The sequence below is a fragment of the Nannospalax galili genome, unplaced genomic scaffold, assembly GCF_000622305.1.
Source record: "Nannospalax galili isolate Female #2095 unplaced genomic scaffold, S.galili_v1.0 scaffold763, whole genome shotgun sequence".
In the NCBI taxonomy this organism is placed as follows: domain Eukaryota; kingdom Metazoa; phylum Chordata; class Mammalia; order Rodentia; family Spalacidae; genus Nannospalax; species Nannospalax galili.
Window position 1 is genome coordinate 1,653,865 of NW_008349451.1, and position 11,711 is coordinate 1,665,575.

At 45.5% G+C, this 11,711-nt stretch overlaps 1 protein-coding gene across 7 annotated transcripts in view; it reads left to right on the forward strand.

Moving 5' to 3' along the window:
- Positions 1 to 11,711, forward strand: part of Ppfibp1 (PPFIA binding protein 1) — a 168,942-nt gene that overhangs the window by 123,815 nt on the left and 33,416 nt on the right. For 5 of the 7 annotated variants that reach the window (XM_029570322.1, XM_029570321.1, XM_029570320.1 and 2 more), the window contains 4 exons: positions 3,162 to 3,254; positions 5,098 to 5,212; positions 8,345 to 8,377; positions 9,644 to 9,705. In XM_029570322.1, the coding sequence (XP_029426182.1) occupies positions 3,162 to 3,254; positions 5,098 to 5,212; positions 8,345 to 8,377; positions 9,644 to 9,705 (303 nt within the window). The remainder of the gene's footprint in view (positions 1 to 3,161; positions 3,255 to 5,097; positions 5,213 to 8,344; positions 8,378 to 9,643; positions 9,706 to 11,711) is intronic. The other 2 variants (XM_029570323.1, XM_008846894.3) reach the window with 1 other exon arrangement.

Genomic DNA, 11,711 nt, shown 5'->3' on the forward strand with positions numbered 1-11,711 from the left:
AAAAAAATATATAAATCAAATATTTTTTAAAGACATATGCTGTAAAAATAATTTGACTACAAGATGTTTGTGGTGCCTGGCTGACAGTTCATACTGTTTTTTAAAAATTTTTATTTATGTATATGAGTATTTTGCCTGCATGTATGTAAGTGCACCCATGTCGTGCAGTGCCCACAGAGGTCAGAAGAGGGTGTTGGTTCCCCTGGAACTGGAGAAATCACTTCCTTGATTCATGTTTTAACCTTTAAGTTCTCTATCAGTTACTTTGAACACATTCCTCCTCCTTTGATTGGGACTGGGCATCTTAAAACAGGGAAGTTACCCAATTTCTTTAAATTCTTGCTTTTTGGCTTTTTGTAATAATCTGTTTAGGAGGTCAGGTGTGGTGGTACATACCTTTCATCCCAGCACTCAGAAGACAGAGTCAGTCAGATCTCTGTGAGTTCCAGGCCAGCCTGGTCTGCGTATTAAGAACCCTGTGTATAGGGGAGCTGGAGAGATGGCTCAGCAGCCTTAAGCACATACTGCTCTTGCGGAGGACCCAGGTCCAATTCCCAGCACCCACATGGCGGCTAACAACTGTCTGTAACTCCAGTTCCAGGGGATCCGATGCTGTCTTCTGGCCTCTTTGTGCACTGCACACAAATGGTGCACTTAACATACATGCAGGCAAAACACTTTTACACATAATTTAAAAAACTCTGTTCAGGTGTGTTCCTTTTTCCTCTCTTGTCATCCATGACCTCAGTCACTGCCTAACCTAAATGGTCAGCGGGTGGATTGCTGTGGCGGTGGACATAGTTGTGTTAGATCAAGTCCTGCCCTGTACAACTGTGGTTAGTTTAATTTGAGTGTAAGATTTCACCAGTCATTAGGGCTAAACTGCAGGTGTTCCATGGGTTGTGGTGGGAGCTGCTTTTTGATCACACCTCTGTTCTGTTCCCCTTTGCTGCATGCAAAGTGATGTCCTAGAAAACGCAGTCTGTGGTAATTTTCTATTAAATCATCATCACAATTGGTAAAGTGGAATGTGTACATACCTGTGGAGCAGATGGTAGAGCATCTGATAAACCTTGTGATAGTGCACTGGAAACAATCAAAACAGCCTTCAGCAACCTAACTGAATCGAACAGTGCGTGTTCACCTTCCTCTAATAAAAAGGAAACATTTACCATAGCCGCTCTTTAGTCCTAAATCCTTTAACATGTCTGAGAATTGTAGAGAGTTTGGGCATTGGTTGAAGTAGAGGAGAAATGTAGGCATTTCCAAAAATAATACGTTAAAATCTTTAAACCTTGAAGAGTTTGAACTTGCATGTCCTGGAAATACTTGGTAGATGGTTGGGTCATTCAACAGTGCCCCCTTCTGGTAAGAGCACCTGTCCTCAGAGTGCAGAGGAAAAAGTAATGGAGTCTCTTTTGGCCTGAATTCTGAAACTAAGTTAATTGAAATGCTTTATATTGCATCTTTAAAGATTTTCTTTTGCATTAAGGAGATATTGCCATAGTTTTCAGCCTGATTTGTCCTGGGGAATATCCGACTTCCCCTTTGGAGCTTCGTGTTTAATATTGTCACCAAAGGCAATCCTGAAAAATGACCCAGTGCATAGTTCTGTTTTCTTCAGTTCCTTCTTTGCAGGCGCCAGCAGAGGAAGTGGCAAGATGTACGCAGTATCAGGTGGGGACTGAGAGCCGCCTCTCAGCAGTAACCTAGTCTGAAAGACCAGGGGAAGAAGGTCACTCCCTGCTTGTACTGTGCAGTGACAGTTGTCAAATAAGGGAAAGGGACGACTTCTGTGAACTTGAATTCAGAATATTCAGACAAGTTTTACAAGCACGTTTTTAGTGACAGTGGAAAAGCTGTTAAATTGTATTGCATTATGGAAACATTTGGATTTTTATTTTGCATATATAAAATTGTGTTGTTATACTGAATACATTTGTATGTCTAAACCTTGGGGCCTTCATCTGCTGTCAAGTTGAGAATTCTTAGTGTAAAGAAACTTAAGTCTGTATTTCTGTAGACCAAACAAAAAGTTTTTAAAATCTTTAACAACTCATGTGTCACAGAAAAGAATCTTAAGGTAAATCACTGCTCCAAGGAAAATCTCTGTGGTTTATTTGAAAAGATGGAATTCATGGAGATAATTTTAGTCTAGAAATATGTGACAAGAGTCAGATGTTAACAACATCTGTGAGTTAGATTTCTATCATGTCCAATTAGCTGAACTTCCAACTTCAACACAGCCTAGAAACACCCAAAAAAAAAAGACTCTCGGCCGAGAAATTGTCTTTATCAGGTTGGTCTGCGGACTTGTCTATGAGGGATGGTCTTGATTTTGTCACTGATGTAGGAGGACTCAGCCTACTGGGGGTGGAACCATTTCCTGGTGCTCCTGGTCTATATTAGAAAGTTAACTGAGCTTGAGCTGGTGAGCAAGCCAGTGAGCAATGGTTCCTCCATGATTCCTGCCTTTAGGTTCAAGCCTTGAGTTTCTGCCCTGACTTCCTTCAGTGATAGATTGTGACCTGGAATGTAAGCCAAACAAACCCTTCTGTCCCCTGAGCTGTTTTGGTCAAGTGTTTCATGCCAGCAGCAGAAAGGAAATGTGGACACATTAGTACAGCAAATACCAAGACAGGCAGCTTGTAAAGAGGGAGGGTACATACCTCCCAGCTTGGAGATTCCAGTCCGTGGTCAGTGTCCCTTGCTTTGAGCCAGTGTTGAAACGGCACGTTACCATGAAACACACGGCAGAGGAAAACGGTGTGCACTTGGCCAGGAAGCACACCAGAAGGGAAGGAGCCAGGGTCCCACATCCTCTTCACGGATCTCCCACTAGCCCCTGCCTCATAAAAGTTCGACAGACCTTTCAGCACCACCCTGGGAACCAGTTCTCTAACACAAGATTCAAACTGTGGTGTTTTCTGAATCAGAACTATAGTTTCCTTTTGTTTTCACAAGCCTCACACCTTGGGGCGAGTCACTGAAACACCTTTTGGCTAGTTTGGTTCTTGTGGAGTTAGATGCCCTGTATCCCCTCCACCCCATCCGATTCACGCAACTTGCACTTGACCGACTGTTGCCTTCGTGCCCTTGTGGTGTAGGTGACTGTGTTTTGCCCCTTTCCAGATACATTTCCTTGTTATCTTTTTGGACAGGGACTAATGCAGGAGATTAATGATTTGAGGTTAAAAGTCGGTGAAATGGACAGTGAAAGACTCCAGTACGAAAAAAAGCTTAAATCAACCAAAGTAAGTTTCTCATTGGTAAAAATAATTTTAAACAAGTGGGTCCACTGTTTTTCTGTGAGGAATAATATAGAAAACATTTTCTACCTAGTATATGGAAATGGTGGTATCTTACAAGTAAATGAATTTTTCCCCACACTGGAAACCTTGACCACCTTATATGTACTGTTCTGAATTACATCCAGGGCTTGACTAATCTGCTAGGATGTAGCCTGCCATTCCTGAGTTAGCTAACCTCCTCCATAACCCGATGCTGTTTTCTTGGTTATTTAGCCTGCCTCTTTCTGCCTGGTTTTCTCTCATTCCTCTGTCTCTCTACCAGTCTTTAATGGCCAAACTTTCTAGCATGAAAATCAAGGTGGGTCAGATGCAGTACGCAAAGCAGCGGATGGAGCAGAAATGGGAGTCACTGAAGGTGTGGTAGACTGTGGTGGGCTCCGTGGGCTGTTGCCGTCTGTGTCGTTTTGCTGTGAAGGTGTTTTTAGTGGCATGTGCATCCATTGTCTGTGCGTGTATGTCACCTTCTTATTAAAAATACATATACCTGGGCCGGGCATGGTGGTGTAGGCCTGTAATCCCAGCACTTGGGAGGCAGAGGCAGGTGAATCTTTGTGAGTTCAAGCCAGCCTGGTCTACATAGTGAGTTCCAGGACAGCTGGGGCTACAGGGAGACCCTGTCTCAAAAAAATAAATAACTCAATACATATACCTGATAAAAGGAACAGTGATATTTCTAATACTGTAAATAATAGTGAGTGAACTGTAAGAAGCTATTAATCAGCCTATAAATTGACTGTCTCTCTTAGACTGAGTCCTGAACATTGTAAAATAATTGTAAAAGTTCATCTGTAAAAGAATTCTACGTCACATTGACAGTTGAACCTGCCCTCCTTAGGGCTTTCTGGAAGGTCAGTGTGGACAGGAGTTTGCCGTAGCACGGGAGGGAGTGGCGGTCACTACTTGGAAGCTCTGCAGTTAAGAAGGGGCCTGCACGTCATGCCACTACTGCCGGAAATGGATGAGCGTTGACTTCAGTCTTACTGCAAGTCAGACGTGCAGAGCCAGCCCCACTTCCTGGGTGGACCCCATCTTCCCGTGGCACTGCATGCAACAAATATCTGAATAAAGATCCTGGTAAATGCAACATTGAGTGAAGGGCAGGCGTGCTGGCCTGACCTGGCTCGGTTTTCTGTGTTACGTATGGCCTGCAAAAATACAAATTTGCTAAGGCTAGTTCTTTACTAAAATGAACTGAAATTTAAAGTGTTAACAGATCCATCCATGGTCTTGGAAGCTTTTGCAGATACAGTTTTGTAAAAAGGGACTTAAACCCTTGTTTTCTAGAAGCCCACTTTCCCATTGCTCAGTTCTGGCTTACTGGGGGGTGGGGGAATCGTCCAGTGCACGGTTTGGCCCCAGTTACCCCGTGACCTGCTGCCACTGCAGCTCAGCGCTTGCCTCGGAAGCAGGAGCATCACCTTGAAGTGCTGAGCAAAGGACAGCAAGACTAAGAATTTGTGTCTTATTTTGCCTTTATCACAAGTATCTAATTTTGGTTATCTCAATTACCGTATGTAGACATTTTAATTTAACATAAAGCCCAAACCTCGTGGCTCTCCTAGCCTTGACTGTACTTTAAACAGACCCCTTTTAAATTACTCACAGACCTGAAACAGTTGCATCATGACTGTTAGAAACTGAGCTTATCACTGCCTCTGTCTAACTTCTGATGTTTGTGTGTAAGATTTCCTTCTCACAATCTGCGTATTGATTGAGAGGGCTAATGTGCTCTCTAAACAGTCCTTTTCTGCCATGATCTACGTTTAAACGAGTTCATGATTTACAGGATGAGTTGGTGTCTTTAAAAGAGCAGCTGGAAGAGAAAGAATGTGAAGTAAAAAGGCTGCAGGAAAGGCTGACCTGCAAGGTGCGAGGAGATGGGGGCCAAGTTCTGGACCGAGGTGAGACTGTCGGGCCTGGCTGTTTGATTTGTCACAGTCCTGTGAAATAGGGCGTGGGGCTGGCGCAGCCGAGCCGCCCAGACCCAGGGCAACAGAAGGTTCTTTCAGACTCCGCTATGATGGGGATCTGTGTGCTTCATACAGCTAGACCAAGGCTGTCCTGGGTTGTATTGTCCGTTCATTTTTAATAACTTGGGCTGGGGATGTAGATCAGTTGTAAAGCCCTGCCTAGCACACACAGACCCCAGGGTTCAAGCCTCCATGTAAACCGTGTGTGGTGGGCATGCCTGAAATCCCAGCACTGGAAGGTGGAAGCTGGGGATCAGGAGTTCAGGGTCATCCTTGGCTACACTGGGAGTTTCAGGCCACCATGGGATGCAGGAGACTCTGGCTGAAAGAAACAAACATTTTGGATGACTGAATTGTAAATGCTTATTATGAGAATGCCAAAGAATTAGAAGGGAGTTAGGAGTGTAGGGCAGTGTGCACTGCTTGCCCAGTGTGTGTGAGGCTGTGGGTTGGGTCCCCAGAAGCGGTAGGTAGGTAGGTAGGTAGGTAGGTAGGTGGGTAGGTGATAGATGACAGACAGACAGACAGACAGACAGACAGACAGATAGATAGATAGATTATAGAGAGATGATAGTAGAGAGATGATAGATCATAGAGATGTAGGTGACAAACGACACATAGATAATAGGTAAGTAGGCAATAGATGATGGATGATGATGGCTAGAGAACGAATCATTGCTGTGTCTCAGTTGTTCCTTCTGAACTGAGCTTCAGACAGGATGAGCCCAACCTGGTAGCTCTTGCCTGTGATTTGAGCCCCAAGACTGAGGCAGGAGTGCTGCCCAAACTTTGAGGTCAGCCTGGGCTATAGAGTGAGACCATGCTTGAAAAAAAAGAAAAGATGATGTGAGGGATTTAGACGCCTTCCTCACCTTTTTAGGGGAAAAGAGGAGTGACTCTGTATCTTTGGGAAAATCAGTGGTGTTTTTTCCCATGGAATGAGCCCTCATTTTAAAAAAGCATAAGTAGGCCAGGTGTGGGGTGGTGGCACACGCCTTTAGTCCCAGCACTAGGGAGGCAGAGGGAGGCAGATCTCTGTGAGTTTAAGGCCAGCCTGGTCTACATAGTGAGTCCCAGGCCAGCTGGGGTGACAGGGAGACCCTGTCTCAAAAAGACAAAAAAAAAAAAAAAAAAAAAGTAGTTGATTGAATTTTAGCAAAAGGCATGAATTTATCCAAAGTGTGTGATCCTGAGGGAAGTTTGTTCCAAATGTTGCAAAAGTTCCTAATAGTGTATGGATCATATGCAACAGGAAGATGACTTAAATAGAATGTGCTTTAAAAGACTACATTTGGAGACAAAGATGTGGCTTAGCAGATTCTTAGCACCTACTTGGTAGCTAAGAACCATCCATAACTCCAGTTCCAAGGGAATCTGATGCCCTCTTCTGACTTCCTCAGGTACTGCATGACATAGGTGCACTTACATGCTTGCAAGCAATACACTCATGTATAAAATAAAAACAATCATTTAAAAAAATCTTACAGAGTTTATACCGAGTTCAATATTGTATAACTGTATTAATTCAACTGTGAACCTAGAAACTTGCACCCACTTGTGAAAGAGATGTACTCTTGCTCTGGAGTGTGTTACTGAATATGTTAAATATTCTAATCATGTAGTTATTAAAAATTTAAAAAAATAATGATTAAAAAAGTTACGGGGCTGGAGAGATGGCTCAGCAGTTAAGAGCACTGACTGCTCTTGCAGAGGACCTGGGTTCGATTCCCAGCACCCACATGGCGACTACAAACCATCCTTAACTCCAGTTCCAGGGGAATCTGAAGCCCTCTTCTGACCTCCGTGGCATTGCATTGCACAAGTGCACTCACATATATGCAGGCAATACACTCATACACATAAAATAAAAATAATAATAAATATATTTTTTTAAAGTTATATTTGGGTTAGACAGTGGCACACAGCTGTAGCTGCAGCACCTAGAGGTTAATGCAGAGGGATCATGGGACAGCATAGGGAGACACTGATGGAAAAAAGCATGGGGGGCTGGGTCTGGAAATACATGGGGTATCTGACAACACTAGGCCAAACCCAACCTCCCTTTCCTCATGGCGACCATGATGCTAGATACCGAAGTGGTTTCTAGCTCAGTGGGACAGAACAGATGGCGCTTGGTGCAGCCCCGTCACATTGACATGTGTAACAGGAGAGACAAGGCGCATTGTCTCCTTATCTACCAGGAAACTCAGTTATCAAGCCTGGGAGAAATGGGTTTGGCACAAGTAGAGGCACCACTTTTAGGGCTTTTGTTTTTGTTTGTTTGCTTAGTTTTTTGGAGGAGTGTGTTGGAGATTGATCGCAAGCCCTTGCACATGCCCTCATGTGTGGTACCACTGAGCCACGCCACTGGTCTGACTTACAGGGTTTTAAGAATAAAACGGCCTCAAAAGAGTGTATGGGTTGGAGGATGAATTTGGGAAGTGCTACTCACGCTGACTGAGCCTAGAACAAGTCTGAACTGCTCACTGTCACCACATGACCAGCTTAGCACGGGTCTGTGTACAAGGGCTTAGAAACTCCTGGCAACCTGACACTGACGCTGACTGTCTGTCAGTGGGCTTCTCCTTAGACAGGAGACAGATCCTTTCAGTGATGTTGAACTTGAGGGATCAGTTGGACATCAGTGACAGAGAGGGGAGGGGCGCCAAAGCAGTGTTAACCAGTCTTGACTGCCAGCCCGTGTAGGTCTGATTTTAAAACATGGAAGCACCGAGGTTCAGAAAGATGAAGGCTCAGAAGCATAACTCAGGTTTAGCTCTTCTGGTTAATGTGTGGTATTCAGTCCTTCAGGACCTTGGTGACTCACCACCAGTCCTACAATCATAGGTCCTTGGTGACTGACCACCAGTCCTACAGTCACAGGTCCCTGGTGACTGACCATCAGTCCTACAGTCATGTAAATAGTACTCCACATTCTAGGTTTCTTTTGAGGCTAGAGTCCCAGCACTTAGGTAAAAGGAAACCAAGAACTGATAACTTTTAAAGTAGTTTTTGTTGTTGTGATGTGTGCTAACTTCCAATCCGATGGGTTTTCCTGTGCAGATGAAAATTTTAAAAAGAAGCTCAAAGAGAAAAGTAAGGTTTGGAGTGCTCCGCCGGCCTTCACGTGCACCGAGGGCTGCTTTGCTCTTTGCATGTCTTAAAACGTTTCCCTCACCAGAGATGTCCAACTGCTTCATCAGTAAGCCCTCCATTTCTTCACCGTGGGCAAAGTAGAGGCTAGATAGATGGACAGCAAACAGAGAGGAAGAGATACATTACAGGCTTTCCTGCGGCCCACTCCCCCCCAGAATGCAGCAGGGCACACAGACGATTGCGCTCAGAAAGTGTGTTCTCTGTGGACTGGGAGATTCGGAGGTAAAAAGGAACCTTACAGCTGAGCTGTATTCCCAGAAATGACCCCCGTGGACAGGTCATTTTGAACTCACCATCTCTGCTTGAAGCCTAGGATCTACATTAGAAGCTATGTGAAATAGTCATATATTCTCTTGGCATTATGGAGCCTGGATTATTCAATACCACACAAACATAAATCTTTAGTTGACCTTAGAAGTGAATTATTAAGTTAAGAGAATTTGCCTTCAAAAAAAGAACCGGCAAATCCTCGTCCAAAATGCTCCATCGGTGTTAGTTTTTAAATTCTTCCCTCGGAGGCAAGTAATTTTAGCTGAATTGTTTCCGTTTCCATCTTTTAGTTGTGGTTTCACTTTGGGATTGAACGTTCATTTTTGAAGTACTTTCATTTTTCATTTTTCAGATAACATGGCTTTGTGTTTGGTTATCAGGTTTTAAGAAAAGCCCCACTCAGCACACTTTAGCAGTCACGTTCTGTTTCCATTTGAAAACAGTGTTAGAAATGGAGTTTATAGATGAAGCAGGGCGCTTCCCGTCTGTGGCCCCGCAGCGGCTTCTTAGCATGACCGCTCACATGAACGTCACGCCGCCCAGGCTCTTCCACTGCCTCCAGCTCGGTCCCGAGTACTGTCCTCTGCTTGGTCGTTGTGAGTGCCGTCCGCGGCCTCCACCCACCGCCCAGAGCTTCCCTTGTGAAACCCCGGCCTCCACTGCTGCCCCCAAGTTCCATCTTCAGGGCTTGGAGGGAGATTCTGTCCTTTAAGGGAGGGCGGCGAGCTCTCCCGCAGCCGTTTGCTTGCTTTCTGGAGCGGCGAGGTAGGAAGCGTTCATCTTTGAGTGTCCCTAAAAGAGAATATGGGCGTCACTGTGCCCCTTTGAAGACAGACCATCGGCACCCTTCGCTTGAAGGCCTTCGAAGAGAAGAGCCAGTAGCTTCTAACACGGGCGAACGAAGCAGCTTCTAACTGGAAGGTCTGTTGTTTTCAGATGTCGAGGTCCAAAAGATGAAGAAGGCCGTGGAGTCTCTGATGCTGGCAAACGAAGAAAAGGTGCGTGCGCGCCTCGGCTGTTCGCACTCCCGTAGTTTCTCAAGCGAGCTGGACAGAGCGTGCTCAGAACTCCAGGGACACTGAGGACAGACCTCTGTCCCTGTCCCTGTCCCTGTCCCTGTCCCTGCCCGAGTGTGTGGTCTTGCTGATGGCAGCCGTGGCTGTGTGTAGGGATAGGGAGCCGCTGGACCGGCTCTGGTGTCTGTACTTGTGTCGCTAGCTCTTGGCCTCGCTTGGTTTTCCTAACCCGGGTCTGGGTTTCATCCCGCTAGAAGCAGAGATGCTGCGTATCCTACGGTGTCCTCCTCAGTGCCTTCCCAGCCTGCTCTAGCAGTCAGTGACATTAGGTTCAGCTCATGACGTCAAGACTGCTCACCCTGCGGCCCTCAGTGGATGAGGGGCATTTCCCCAGAAAAGACCAGTTTCAAGCGCGTATGAAGCTTATCAGTGAGCACGTCAGTCTTCTCATCACGACTCTCCTGTTCGTGCCTGCTCTGGTTTTTTTTTCTCCAAACCTTTATTGTTACCTCTTATTGTGTGTGTGTGTCTGTGTGTGGTGTATGAATGTAGTAGACTCATGTGTGTGTGGTATGTGTATGTGTTCTCGCATGTGTGATGTATGGGTCTGTACTCCTGTGTATATGAGTGTTAGGTATGTATACTTGTGTGTGATGCATGTATACTTGTGTGTGATCCATGCGTGTATGTGTTGTGCTCCTGTGTACATGTGTATGATACATACATGTGTGACATGCCTTCATACTCATGCATGTGTGCATGTGCTAATGTATGTGATGTCTGTATGCATAGTCATGCATGTATGATCCATGTAGTGTGATGTATGCATGTGTGCTCGTGCTTGCAGTGTACACATGTACTTATGTGTGTGGCATATGCATCTGTGCTTGGGTGTGAGGTATGCATGTGTATGTGTGCATGTGAAGGCCAAATCAAGGTCAGGTTGATGTCAGGGCATGCGCCACTATGCTTCCAACTTTTCTTATTTTGATTTTTGCATTTTGTTTATTTTGTATGCATGTGTATGCTTGTGTGTGTGTGGTGTGTATGCGTGTGTGTATGTATGTGTGTGTTTGTGTGTGTATGCGTGTGTGTGTGTTTGTGTGTGTTTGTATGTGTGTGTGGTGTGTCTGTGTGTGTGTTTGTGTGTGTGTGCGTTTGTGTGTGTGTGTAGGCATGCATACCATTGTTGCCAGATAGAAGCGAGAACAACGTACAGGAGTCATTTCTCCCTCCCATGATGTGAGTCCCAGATTCACACTCCAAACTCAGGTTTCCAGACTTGGCGGCATGTGCCGTTACCACTGATTCATCTCACAGGGTCTCACAGCCTGGAGCTGGCTGATTCAGACTGCCAGTGGGCTCTGGGGACCCAGCTGTATCTACCTCCCTTCTGCTCCCTGCATGCCACTGAGGTCAATCCTGGGGTCCTAGTGTCAGGGGAAGGTTTACTAGATGTGCACAGTTGTGTATGCGTGTGTGTGTGTGTGGTGTGTCTGTGTGTGTGTGCGTTTGTGTGTGTTTGTGTGTGTGGTGTGTCTGTGTGTGTGTGTGTGTGTGTGCGTGTGTGTGTGTTTGTGTGTGTGTGCGTGTGTGTGTTTGTGTGTGTGTGGTGTGTATGCGTGTGTGTATGTATGTGTGTGTTTGTGTGTGTATGCATGTGTGTGTGTGTTTGTGTGTGTGTATGCGTGTGTGTGTGTTTGTGTGTGTTTGTATGTGTGTGTGGTGTGTCTGTGTGTGTGTTTGTGTATGTGTGCGTTTGTGTGTGTGTGTAGGCATGCATACCATTGTTACCAGATAGAAGCGAGAACAACGTACAGGAGTCATTTCTCCCTTCCATGATGTGAGTCCCAGATTCACACTCCAAACTCAGGTTTCCAGACTTGGCGGCATGTGCCGTTACCACTGATTCATCTCACAGGGTCTCACAGCCTGGAGCTGGCTGATTCAGACTGCCAGTGGGCTCTGGGGACCCAGCTGTATCTACC